The sequence below is a fragment of the Centroberyx gerrardi genome, chromosome 5 (assembly GCF_048128805.1).
Source record: "Centroberyx gerrardi isolate f3 chromosome 5, fCenGer3.hap1.cur.20231027, whole genome shotgun sequence".
Lineage (NCBI taxonomy): Eukaryota > Metazoa > Chordata > Actinopteri > Beryciformes > Berycidae > Centroberyx > Centroberyx gerrardi.
Window position 1 is genome coordinate 22,141,470 of NC_136001.1, and position 11,169 is coordinate 22,152,638.

Sequence of the window (11,169 nt, forward strand, 5' to 3'; positions counted from 1 at the left end):
CAGGAGACAAATAGGCCTCTTAAGAACCGGCCCAAATCATTCTAATCCTGTTTAGTTAAACTGCCTATTTTTATTTCTTTAGATTGTACTAATGCTTTGCTACAAAAATGTGGTCATTTAAGGATTCAAGGGATTGCACTGTAAATCAAGGCCTCAAGTGGTAAAAAGTGGTTTTGCTCAGCCCTAGAGATTAGTGTTTACTAGTTTCTTCAGCAACAATTGGTTTTAAATAGCACCAAAGTGACACTGTCTAAAGGGATTCTTTTAACGCGGCACCTAAACTCACAGACTCTCTGCTAGACAATGATACAAATAACTAGCGAAAATGAGGACTATATAGATTTGAATTTATTGTCTTCTAGTTTTTGTCTTTTTTATTTAATCTTTTTTTTTTTTTTTGTTCTTGGCAAGGACCTTTACATCATCTAAGTCGTTTTTAACTATTCATCCTTGTCGTCCATGTCAGTCCTCTCACTGCGGGCTGACTCCCTCTCCTTCTCCCTCCTGGACTCCTTGACCACCTGATGGAAAGGAAACACAGTCAAATCAGTTTCAATTCATTCAATTCATTTTCAACTCTGAATATACTATATATATTTATTCCTCCTAGTTATTGTGCTTCTGTCATGTCACTATTGTCCGCACAGTGTCTATATCACTTTACCTCTCCATCACGAGTCTCAACTGTCTTGATGACGACAGTCCTCTTGCTCAGGTTGTCTGGAGTCTGTTCATAATCTGTGAAGGAAGGTAAAGTCAGATTAAAGCCCTGCTGAGATTGTTACTTTCAAATACATTTGTGTTTCATAAATCATAATTTTTGAATTGTTGAATCACCTTTTGATGATTCACTATGATTGCTGAATCCTCACTCATCAATCACTTCACCAATTGTTATAGAATGGTAATAAAGTATATAAATGAAAGGCTTTTGATTGTCATCTTTCTCTTATATCTGATGCTGAAAAAAGAGAGCTATATCTTACCTCTATCACCAAGGTGATTGCTCATGCCAATATTTAGGATGGGAACAGTAATCCTAAAGAAGAATATAACATTTGGGTGTTATTTAATAGCAACCTGTTATGAAAAGTGTGTATGTGCTTTACTTATTAAGGCTAGATTGCTTGGCATATTACATTTCTCCAAGGTTCTTAATTTACATAGATTAAAGTCTAGCAACTAGACCATGAAAAACATTACAATGAACATAACAGAAAAATTTTGCAGCTGACAGGTGAAAACTTTGTAATAACACAAAGCAGGTCTACTCTGATTGAGCCCAAGCACTTTTAAATCACACAATGCCTTTTGAATGGATTCCATTGGCACTGGATTCATCAATCTTCCTATCATGAACAATGGACAGTTTTAGTCCAAGTAGAAAAAAAAATAAAAATTGAAATTGGTCCCTCTTCAGGGTCACGGGGGGCTGGACTGGGTGGAAGACAGGGAGAACTAACACAGTACACCTATGGGCAATTTAGAGTCTCCAATCCACCTGACTTGCATGTTTTAATGTGGAAGCACCCAGAGAAAACCCACACAAAGACGGGAGAAAATTGTAAAGTCCACACAGAAAACCAGCCCAACCTCCAGCCCAAGTTAAAGGAAAGAAAAATCTAAATTGACACTACATGATATGCAACGGCACCAAAAATGGCGGAAAAACTCCACTTGACATTCCCTCCCTCACCTGCTCTCCTCCCCCTCCAGCAGTTTACGGTAAGTGGCAATCTCAATGTCCAGAGCCATTTTAACGTTGAGGAGGTCCTGGTACTCCCGAAGGTGGCGCGCCATCTCATCCTTCAGGTGGTGGATCTCGTCCTCCAGTCTGGCTACATTGTCCTGGTAGTTACCGATCTCATTGCCAAACTGGTCCTCCATTTCACGCATCTGCCTCAGCAGAGCTTCGTTCTGAAAAACACAGAGGTACAACAATGTCAGCAGGGGTGGATATGTGAAGCAGAATTTTCTTATAGGGGTATTTGATAAGAACCATTGAGAATACTAATACAAGTGTACAGTGGGGTATAGCAAAGTATAGTAAAATGACAGGTGTTAGGCCTCACCGTGTTCTTCAGTGCATCGACCTCACAGCTGAGAGACTGAATCTGCCTCCTGGACTCATTGGCTTCCTGCTTGGCCTGCCTTAGAGCATCAGTGTTGCGCTTTGCAGACTCAGTCAGATCAGTAAACTGCAGGAAGAAACAGAAATACAGGTGTTTGTATGTGTCTGTCTGTCTGTATGTATGTATGTATGTATTTATGCATGTGTGTCTGTCTACCTTGGACTTGTACCATTCTTCAGACTCCTGCATGTTCTTAGAGGCGATGGTCTCATACTGGGCCCTGATGTCCCTCAGAGCGGCGGTGAGATCGGGCCTGGAGGTGCTGTCCACCTCCATCTTCAGCTGCTGGGTCTGGACACTCACTTGCACATCCTGGATCTCCTGATCATACCAGCAGGTGCGCACACACACACACACACACACACATATAAATGGTAAAATCATGATGGCCAATACGAGAAACACCACACACACTCAAATCAAAACCTTACCAAGAATCATATTTTCAACGTACATCACCCATCTGGTAGCTATATTTAGCAATAAACAATTCTGTTAAAGGTAAACGGTAACACGTTGCATTTATTCAGGTGTTATGAGTGTGTGATAAACCAGAGTTTATGTTAAATGATACCCTGCACTAGGTCTCTGTATAAGACATTGTGAGAAGTGATTTTTGAATAATTAATAAAATTCCTAAATAAAGTCAATCAATCAGTCAAAATACTTTATTCATCCCTTAAGGGGCAAATCAAGACAGCAAGTTCATAAACAACAAAAGATAGATATAAAAAAAAAAACGCATGTATCAGTCTATATGCTGTGTGAGACGACCATTCCTTTTACATTTACTGTTCAAAAGTCTTATGGCTTCTGGAATAAAACCAAACTTTCTTCTGTCTGTTTTACATGTGGGGCTTCTAGAGGGAAAGTGCAGAGGAAGCAGCACTTACCTCATCATGGAGCTTCTTAAGGAATTCAATCTCATCCATCAGAGACTCGATCTTCCTTTCCAGTTCCAAGCGGGACAGTGTGGCATCATCCACATCCTAGTTATTATAAGAGATAAACTCTGTTTATAATTTCATCCAATAATTTATCACTATTTGTCATTTAGCTTATCCTTACAAATGAACAGTCAGACCTTAAAGACCAACTTTATAATTGCAATATGTCATCCTTTGTTGAAACACTGTCACCCTCCCAACAGCTTCATATTCATATTATGATTAATTAAATTAAAACTTTAATCACGCTGGAATTTATTGTCTGAGCTTTTGCTGTAACAACTGGCAGTATTTGTTTTACATGTATTCTGAGGCTGTAAAAGGTGTGTTTACATGTTTCCTCCAGTGGTTACAAATAGTTTAATAGTCTCACTCAAATAGTCACTAACCCTAATCCTAACCCTAACCCTAACTCAAATAGTGAGTTATAACAAGTTAAAAGGCCTCCAAAAAGCTTTCTATGTGGATATACTTGAAATTTGAAATTCAAGATAGTGTATTCAAACTTTTTTACAAATATATAAGTCATGTCAATTAATAACAACTAAGATTAAATCTGATACGTTATTGTTTCACAGGCATAGATGAAGTCTAGCCTTAGACAAAGAAAAAAGCTTTTTCTGCTGAAGAAGAGAGAAACAAATCAGTTTGCTCTATCATATTACTGGTCACCGCAGGATGACGCTGTTATGGAAGTGAATGAGAGGGTAAAAAGCTGTTGATTGTGATCTGATACCTGAGCCTGAGGACATTGTAACAATTATGGTACTCATGGTTGAATGAGTTGAGTGTTTACCTTGCGGAAGATAACCAAGTTATGCTCAGCTTCTGCCCTCTTGTGGGCTTCCTCATCCAGCCTTTGATTAGAATAAATAGAAAGAGAGAGAGACAGAGAGAGAGAGAGAGAGAGAGAGAAAGAGAAAGAGAGAAAGAGAGAGAGACAAAATGTTAAAAATCACATTCACTTTAGAGATCTCTTTCAATCTCTTCTTTGCAGAGGGGGAGGGAAGAGACGGTGGGATTTGTCCAACAACCCCCTCCATGTCTGAGGTTGCATCAGGGCTTTTCCGTGACAAGGCATCAGCTGGCAGAAAGCTGCTGGATCAATTTGTTAATTCACTGTCCTGTAAAAGGATTTGTGTGTTCCCAGTGGGATCAGCAGCTGCTCCTTTCAGCTAATATGGTCTCCACAGTTCAATAAGGTCATCTACACACACTTTCCATCTTTTTAAAGATTTTTTGTGTATAACAGAGGGACAAAAAAGAAGTTGCATAGAGGGGTTGACATGCAACAAAGGTAATAATCTTGAATCTGCATGTTACAGCAGTACGTGGAATATGTCTTCACCAACTGACTGTCCCCTATAGGGTTATAATGGGAAAATACCATTTACTGCCCATGCATGAGGCTCCTAACACATAAATATTATTCTTATTTCAGCTTTCAAACCTTAACAAATATGGTATTAATTGATACTGATATTGATATTATTAGCATTGGCTCGCAAAAGCAGTTACGATTCATGAGTCACTGTGATGAGTCATCACATGTTATGTCACTGCACAATGCAGGATGCTCATTCTGTACGAACCGGTAATAACTGTGTGTCTGTGTGGTCGATGTGTGGATGTGCTCTTGACCCCAACTGGATTCTGTCCTCTCAGAGAGGAGTCATGCCCAGGCTGGACATAAAGTCGATTAGTGGGAATGCATCACATAGTGGGGCCTGCTCCCTCATCTTTAATTCATGTAGCGTTACAGGGGTCCTCGTTTCCTAATGGGGTCTCTGGCACCGGCCCATCAGCACCGAGGGACACTGAAAACCCTAATGGAGTCATTGAGTCACATTGATTTTTCCTGATGCTATTCTCACCACGCCTGACATCCTACCTCTCCGTCTCTTGTCCCATTTCCTCTTTCCCCTCCTCTCTCTATCCCCTCCCCTCCCCTCTCCTCGGCCGGCCCCACCCTGAGTCTGGTCCATTCATCCTCCGGTCTTGTCATCTCCCTCAATAACGTGGAGAATGTTTGCATACATAATTGTGGGTGTGTTTGTGAAAGTCTACCCATTTTTGGGGGGGAAATTTGTAGGAAAATTTAGGAAAGCAATTTTAGTACCAAATATGTCAAGATGCAATTCAACATCAAGCATTATGTGTTGGTTCAGAAGCAGTTTTATTCATAGCACTTTGTTGTCATGTGCTAAGGTGCTTTATCTAGTGTCATGTTGAACCCTGTCCACAGATGAGACATTCAACACAGACGCATGAAGACAATGCAGTGCAGGGCGTCCAGCGGTGTGCTGCAGCTGTGTGGTGTCCACCCTGCCTGTGAGCCACGCCCTACCCCACCACTGCTGTTGGACTCCAGTGGCACACGTACCCAAGGACTCTCTACCTTATCGGTGCTTTAAAAGTGAACAATCAACACAGTGTAGTGTAGCTGTGTCGGTGGAGGATGTGATGGCGGCATTGGTGGTAATGTGACAAGCACCGCCTGCCCACACCCACGGCCGTTTCCCCTCCTCAACTTACATGAGCAACAAACCCACATCTTGACACTGTGTAAACCAAGAGGGGGGAAACTCACCAGCTCCTCTGAAACGGTTGTAAACAAACCCAATGTGTACCTTCCCAATGGACCTGTCCTCCACCCATCTGTCCCAAAATACCTTACAATGTCATACATGCACGAATCCAGTATCTATCCATCTATCCATCTAGCCATCTATCTATCTATAGATATGTGTGTTTGTGTAGATAGATATGTTTTTACAGTATCCACACCCTACACTTTTCTCTCTCTTCTCATCATGTTGCCACCTACCTCTGCTTGAGCGTGGCCATGTCCTCGGCCAGGTTGTCCCTCTCCACTTGGTACTGGTCCCTCTCCTTGCCCACAGCGTCCAGCTGGCGCCTCAGCTCCCTCAGCTCGTCCTGGAAGAGCTCAGTGGCGCGGTTGGGCTGGCCGTGCTGCTGCTGGCCCTTGAACTGGTTGAGCTCCTGCTGCAGGGCGCCATTCTGCTGCTCCAGGTAGCGCACCTTCTCGATGAAGCTGGCGAAGCGGTCATTCAGCTCCTGCAGTTCGACCTTCTCGTTGCTGCGGGTGGTCAGGAACTCCTGGTTGATGGCTTCGGCCAGAGAGAAGTCCACCTTGTCATAGGTGAGGCGGGTGGGCTGGGCGGCGGGCCGTGAACGCTGCTGATGGTAGGTGGTGGAGCGGGTGGCCGCCACAGGGGACATGGAACTCATATAACGCCCCCCGGAGTGGGGCATGCGGGAGGACACAGGGGAGTAAGAGGACATGGAGATGGAGTGTGGGCTTCCAAAGGTGCGGCGGTAGGAAGTGGAGGTGCGGACTGAAGAGTGGCTCATGGTTCTTCTTTGCCTTTTCCTTCTCTGCCTTTTGTTCTCTGTGTCTGTCCCTGTTCTCTCACAGGAGGCTGGAGGTTGGAGAGCTGAGGGCTTGGAGTTGGAGCGTGAAGCAACAGGACGTCCGACTGGAGAGCGCCGGGGTTTTATGCGCTCGAGCTGGACATCCCATCCTCCTCACGCCTTTCTCTCCCACCCCTCCCCGTACCTCCACCCTTTTTTTCCTCACCCCACCCACAGAGCCCTTCCTTTTTCAATCACTCTTCAGCATACAAGATTAGGCCACTCCCTATCCTTCAGAGAGAGACCCTGCCTTTCTGTGCTTCCACTGGCTCTCTGTCTTGCACTCTCTGTCTCACCAGTTCTTCCCTTATAGCACATGGCAAGAGGCCAGACTCACTTCCTCATTGTTGCTTCAATAACTAAAGATGTGTCCATTGTTGAACTCACACCACCCTCCTCCTCACCTTGATTTATGCTCTCTTTGACACTGTGCATCATTGCTTGCTTATTTGGCCTAAATCTAAGTCTTTTCCTAAGTCTTCACTGTTACCTCTTCATATAGTTTTCATGTCTCTGTTTTTGCTTGTAGTTTTCATGTTCTTTATATTATGATTAAATGTATGTCAAGGATTCTTGCACCTGTGTCTATAAGAGAAAGTGCAATTTAAGCCTAAATGTAATCATATGGCTAAATTAATTTGATTCTTTCACCCCTCTACTCCCACCCCACACACCCCACACACCCCCTCTCTCCCTCTCTCCCTCTGTCCGTCTGTCTGTCTGTCTGTCTGTCTCTCTATCTCTCTCTCTCTCTCTCTCTCCTTTCACAGTAATGGAATACTTTATTGATATTCGGGGAGCCTGGGGCAGAGCCATGACTGTGCAGTTATTCTATCCTTTAGAAACACTGTGCACTACAGTATCTCCATTATCTGTGTTTGAGTACCGGTTGTCTAATAACTCTATGGGTATTTCTGTTCAACCATGAGTTTGGGGTGTGGGTAATGTACCAGGAAGTGTCATGGACTCTGAACTAGGGTTACAGGGGACATGGCTTTTTCTGTTTTAATTATTTATTGTTTTTATTATTTTTATTATTAATTACAATATTTACAACTTACAAACCAGAGAAGATATTGAGAATATGTTGCCAAATTTTCCTGAATTTCCTGAATGTGACTTATTGCAGTAATATTCCCCATATAAGACCTTTATATTGGACGTCAATTGAAGTTTCTCTTGCCAGGGACAAACAAGACTCTGCTGTGAGAGCTTCAGTAGCGTTGTTATTGAAGTTCCTTTAAAGATGAATGAATCCTAATGGCTTTATTGATAAAAAAAAAAAAAGCATGAGAACTGGCATCTTTAAAGTTACCCATCATGATATCTGCTGTAGGCCTATTGATTGTGCAAAAGTATGAAATTGCTGAATCAACTATTGATGCAAGCTTTAAGCATTAAGAGTGCAATACAATGACATAACAAGCATGTAACTACAAAAACGAAACACTATTCAGCGCTTAAAAATTGTAATATTTCGTTATTTTTTGGTGCAACGTTTGAAATTTGAATTTTTTTTAAATGGTCTTGTATAGTCTGTGAAATGGCACCTTCCCCTCTTTCTGAAGAATGTAATTCTTTGTATGCGGGGTGTGTGTGTGTGTGTGTGTGTGTCTGTGGTGATGGGGACATTTAAAAAAAAGTTCACAGGTTGGCATTGAATGTTTGGTGTTTCTCCTTGTGAACATCATGATTTCACAATTTCTGTGTATGTGTGTTTGCGTGTTTGTATGTGTGTGCACGGTTTTCCGCAGTCATTTTAATTGAGGTCTGCAGACAGGGTGCCAATGTAGTAAAATGTTGAGACAGTGCTGAGCATGCTCAGTGTAGACTGGGTGTGGCCCTCTCTCTTTCCTTTGTCTCAGGACGGACTCTTTGAACCTTGAAGCGAATCCTGTCCTTTAACACTCTCTTAAATCCATCAATACGTCCAGTCAAATATGACATCTTTCGTTATTTTCATTTATATTTTTTACAAAATGTCGCTTACTTTCAAACACACACACACACACACACACACACGTGTTGATAACTCGTGAGAAGATTCTACTGACATTCTATTGACATGGATCTTATAACCCTCTGCCTTAAACCTCACCACTATGTGCAACAAACCTCTAAACCTCTCAGCCCGTTTTCTAATGAAAATGAACTCTGGGTTTTCTATTCCTGAGGGGACATCTGGACCACACCATAATAAAAATAAATATAGATCTCTCACTCTCTCTCTCTTTGTCTCTCTCTGTCACTCTCACACACATTTTGTGTTCCTCTTTTGAAGTCTGCATGACTACAGCTCTTGCAGCTACTGCCGATGTCTGGCTTTCTCTGTAATAAACGTCCTGTGTGAGGCTGAGCTCTGTAATCTAATCAACCTGCCTTATGGTCAATAACTCACTCTCTCTCTCTCCCCCCTCCTTCTCTGCTGCTAGAGCACATTTCACTGGTTCAATTATATTTCCCAGTAGAGAACCTATATCCCAACCCCCTCATATGGCCACTGAAGGTTTCTATGTCCTGAGTGTTAAGGCTATCTGCATCACCACACTTTAATAAGGGCATATATGCAAGCGCACATACACACACATACACACACAAACACATACAAACACACACATACGCACATACACACACATACACACACACATACACACACACACACACACACACATACCATTTATTTAATACACATTAATACATTAATGATTTTGCAGCAGACTGGACTGAGTAACACTAACCATCAGCTCAACGTTACCATTAGCCATTGATCCTTTTGGTTCAATGGGAATTCCCTAAGGGGCATAATCTTGCTTCTGCAGCAGAACCATGAGCTAGAATTTCCTCTCCTGATCCGGCATTTACTTACACATTCCTAACTCATAGTACATGTGACATGCTGCAAATCTAAACAACTGCCATTTAATATCTCAAGTGGTGTCTTAAAGCTGCACTAGGCAAGAGTTTTAGAAGAGTGTCTCATGCCCCCTTATTGAGACGCTGTTGATCCACCCTATTTGCCCAGATAAAAGTCTGGTCGCATGTGATTACTGGCAGAAAATCGAACCTTTCTCCTAAACAGCAGTGACCGGGGAAAGCTGGACTCACCAACAACGGCTGAACCTGCTGCCAAAAGATTTCTTCACCATCTCCACCTCCACCAGCCACTATACTGTAAGAACAAGAAATTTAGGTCTGAAGAGAGCACAGTTTTCTATTTCATGTTGCATAATTTCTGGATAATGAAGTCCTGTAAACTTTCAAAAATCCAAACAGTTGCCACTGCTGCCACTTGGGGCCGCCAACGTGCAAAGCGGCCTAGTGCAGCTTTAGGTTGTAAACATTAAACAAAATGGATGGTATTCTACAGTGCACCATTAACTCAACTCATTTTCTTACATTATTTGTCAGAAATACAATATTTCTGACACCCAAATCAGTTTGAGGAATAAAACATGGAAAAACCCAAACCATCAACTACTGTAATTCATGTTACAATCTGTCGCATACCAGATTTCAGGTAAGCTTTGCGCCCGAAGGGAGGAGGGCTGGTACATTACATTACTGCTTATTCACATTAATTGGCTTGCCCACATTACAGCAAGAGTTTTTTCAAGTGTGCTGTTGTTTTGTAGCAAATATATTAGAGGCACCTCCAGTTGTTGGCCTTCCCAATCCTTATTTTGTGTGTACAACAAATATATTATAAAATATTTGCAGGAAAAGAAATTCATAGCTGCCATTGATGTTATTTATTTATTTATTATTTATATCAGCAAAGCTTTGGCAGTTATTTTTTTAGGACAGCTGTTTTAATCAGCCTTTATTGTAAGGACATTTAAGACTTGTTCACTTAAGTCCTGCAAGTAACTTCCTTTGCAGGAGTGTGTTATAATGTTACTTATGTAATACACAATCCATACTGACCACCTGCTAGCCAGCTGACATTAGAAAGCTTTCATGAGCCAAGCTAAAACTGAATAAATACTGCAACACAAAATGGCTCTGTTAGCACTGTCTTGTTGTAACTACAATCTTTATAAAGGGAACTGAGGGCTTGGATGTTTCACATTTACTATAAAACTGACTGACTTATAATTTGTACGCTCATAGAAAGTGAAAATACGATAGTGACAGAATACCTTGTCCTGGGAAACCTCAATTCTGATTGGGTGGAGGATGGTTAGAAATTAATTTAACATGCAGTATAACTGGATGCTTCTGACACAATTTATAACCATTTTAAATGAATGCACTACCAACTTGGTAATTCCCCTTTAAACATAAACTGATATATACTATAAACAATAGCTTGAATAAAATGGCTTTGAAATTCACTCTTAATTCAATTTTCATTGTCTTCAAAATAAAGTTAAAACTCTAGGCTAATGAAGATGGTCATTTTAAGAATAACATTCAGCCCTGATATTATAATGTAACAGCATTGTCTTCACACTCATCCAGATTCTCACACAGCTTATGCAGTTTCTGTGCAGGTTTGGAATGTGTGAAAATGTTTGTTTGTTTATTTGTTCAGTTTAGGAATGCCCATGAAGTATTTGTCTCCATTCTTAGTATTTGGGCTGGAAAGCTTTAGTTCAACCAGCACTCCAACAATCTGATTCCCTGAACCAGCTGGCATCAGACCAGGGAAGGTT

General features: G+C 41.6%; 1 protein-coding gene across 1 annotated transcript; it reads right to left on the reverse strand.

Annotated features, from left to right (window-relative positions):
* Positions 1-363: 363 nt before the first annotated feature.
* On the reverse strand, positions 364-6,454 carry prph (peripherin). Its single transcript, XM_071910134.2, has 9 exons — positions 5,907-6,454; positions 3,876-3,936; positions 3,026-3,121; positions 2,289-2,453; positions 2,073-2,198; positions 1,697-1,917; positions 987-1,039; positions 665-738; positions 364-521 (listed from the first exon to the last, which is right to left on the reverse strand). The coding sequence occupies exons 1-9, from the start codon at positions 6,452-6,454 to the stop codon at positions 441-443; spliced, it is 1,425 nt and encodes a 474-aa protein (XP_071766235.1). The 3' UTR covers positions 364-440.
* Positions 6,455-11,169: the final 4,715 nt, after the last annotated feature.

Coding starts and splice junctions, on each gene's coding strand:
- prph (XM_071910134.2), bottom strand. CDS start 6,454: ATGAGCCACTCTTCAGTCCGCACCTCCACTTCCTACCGCCGCACCTTT. Junction 3,122..3,875: donor ACTTGGTTATCTTCCGCAAG/GTAAACACTCAA, acceptor TATAATAACTAG/GATGTGGATGATGCCACACT. Junction 522..664: donor TTGAGACTCGTGATGGAGAG/GTAAAGTGATAT, acceptor CCTTTCCATCAG/GTGGTCAAGGAGTCCAGGAG.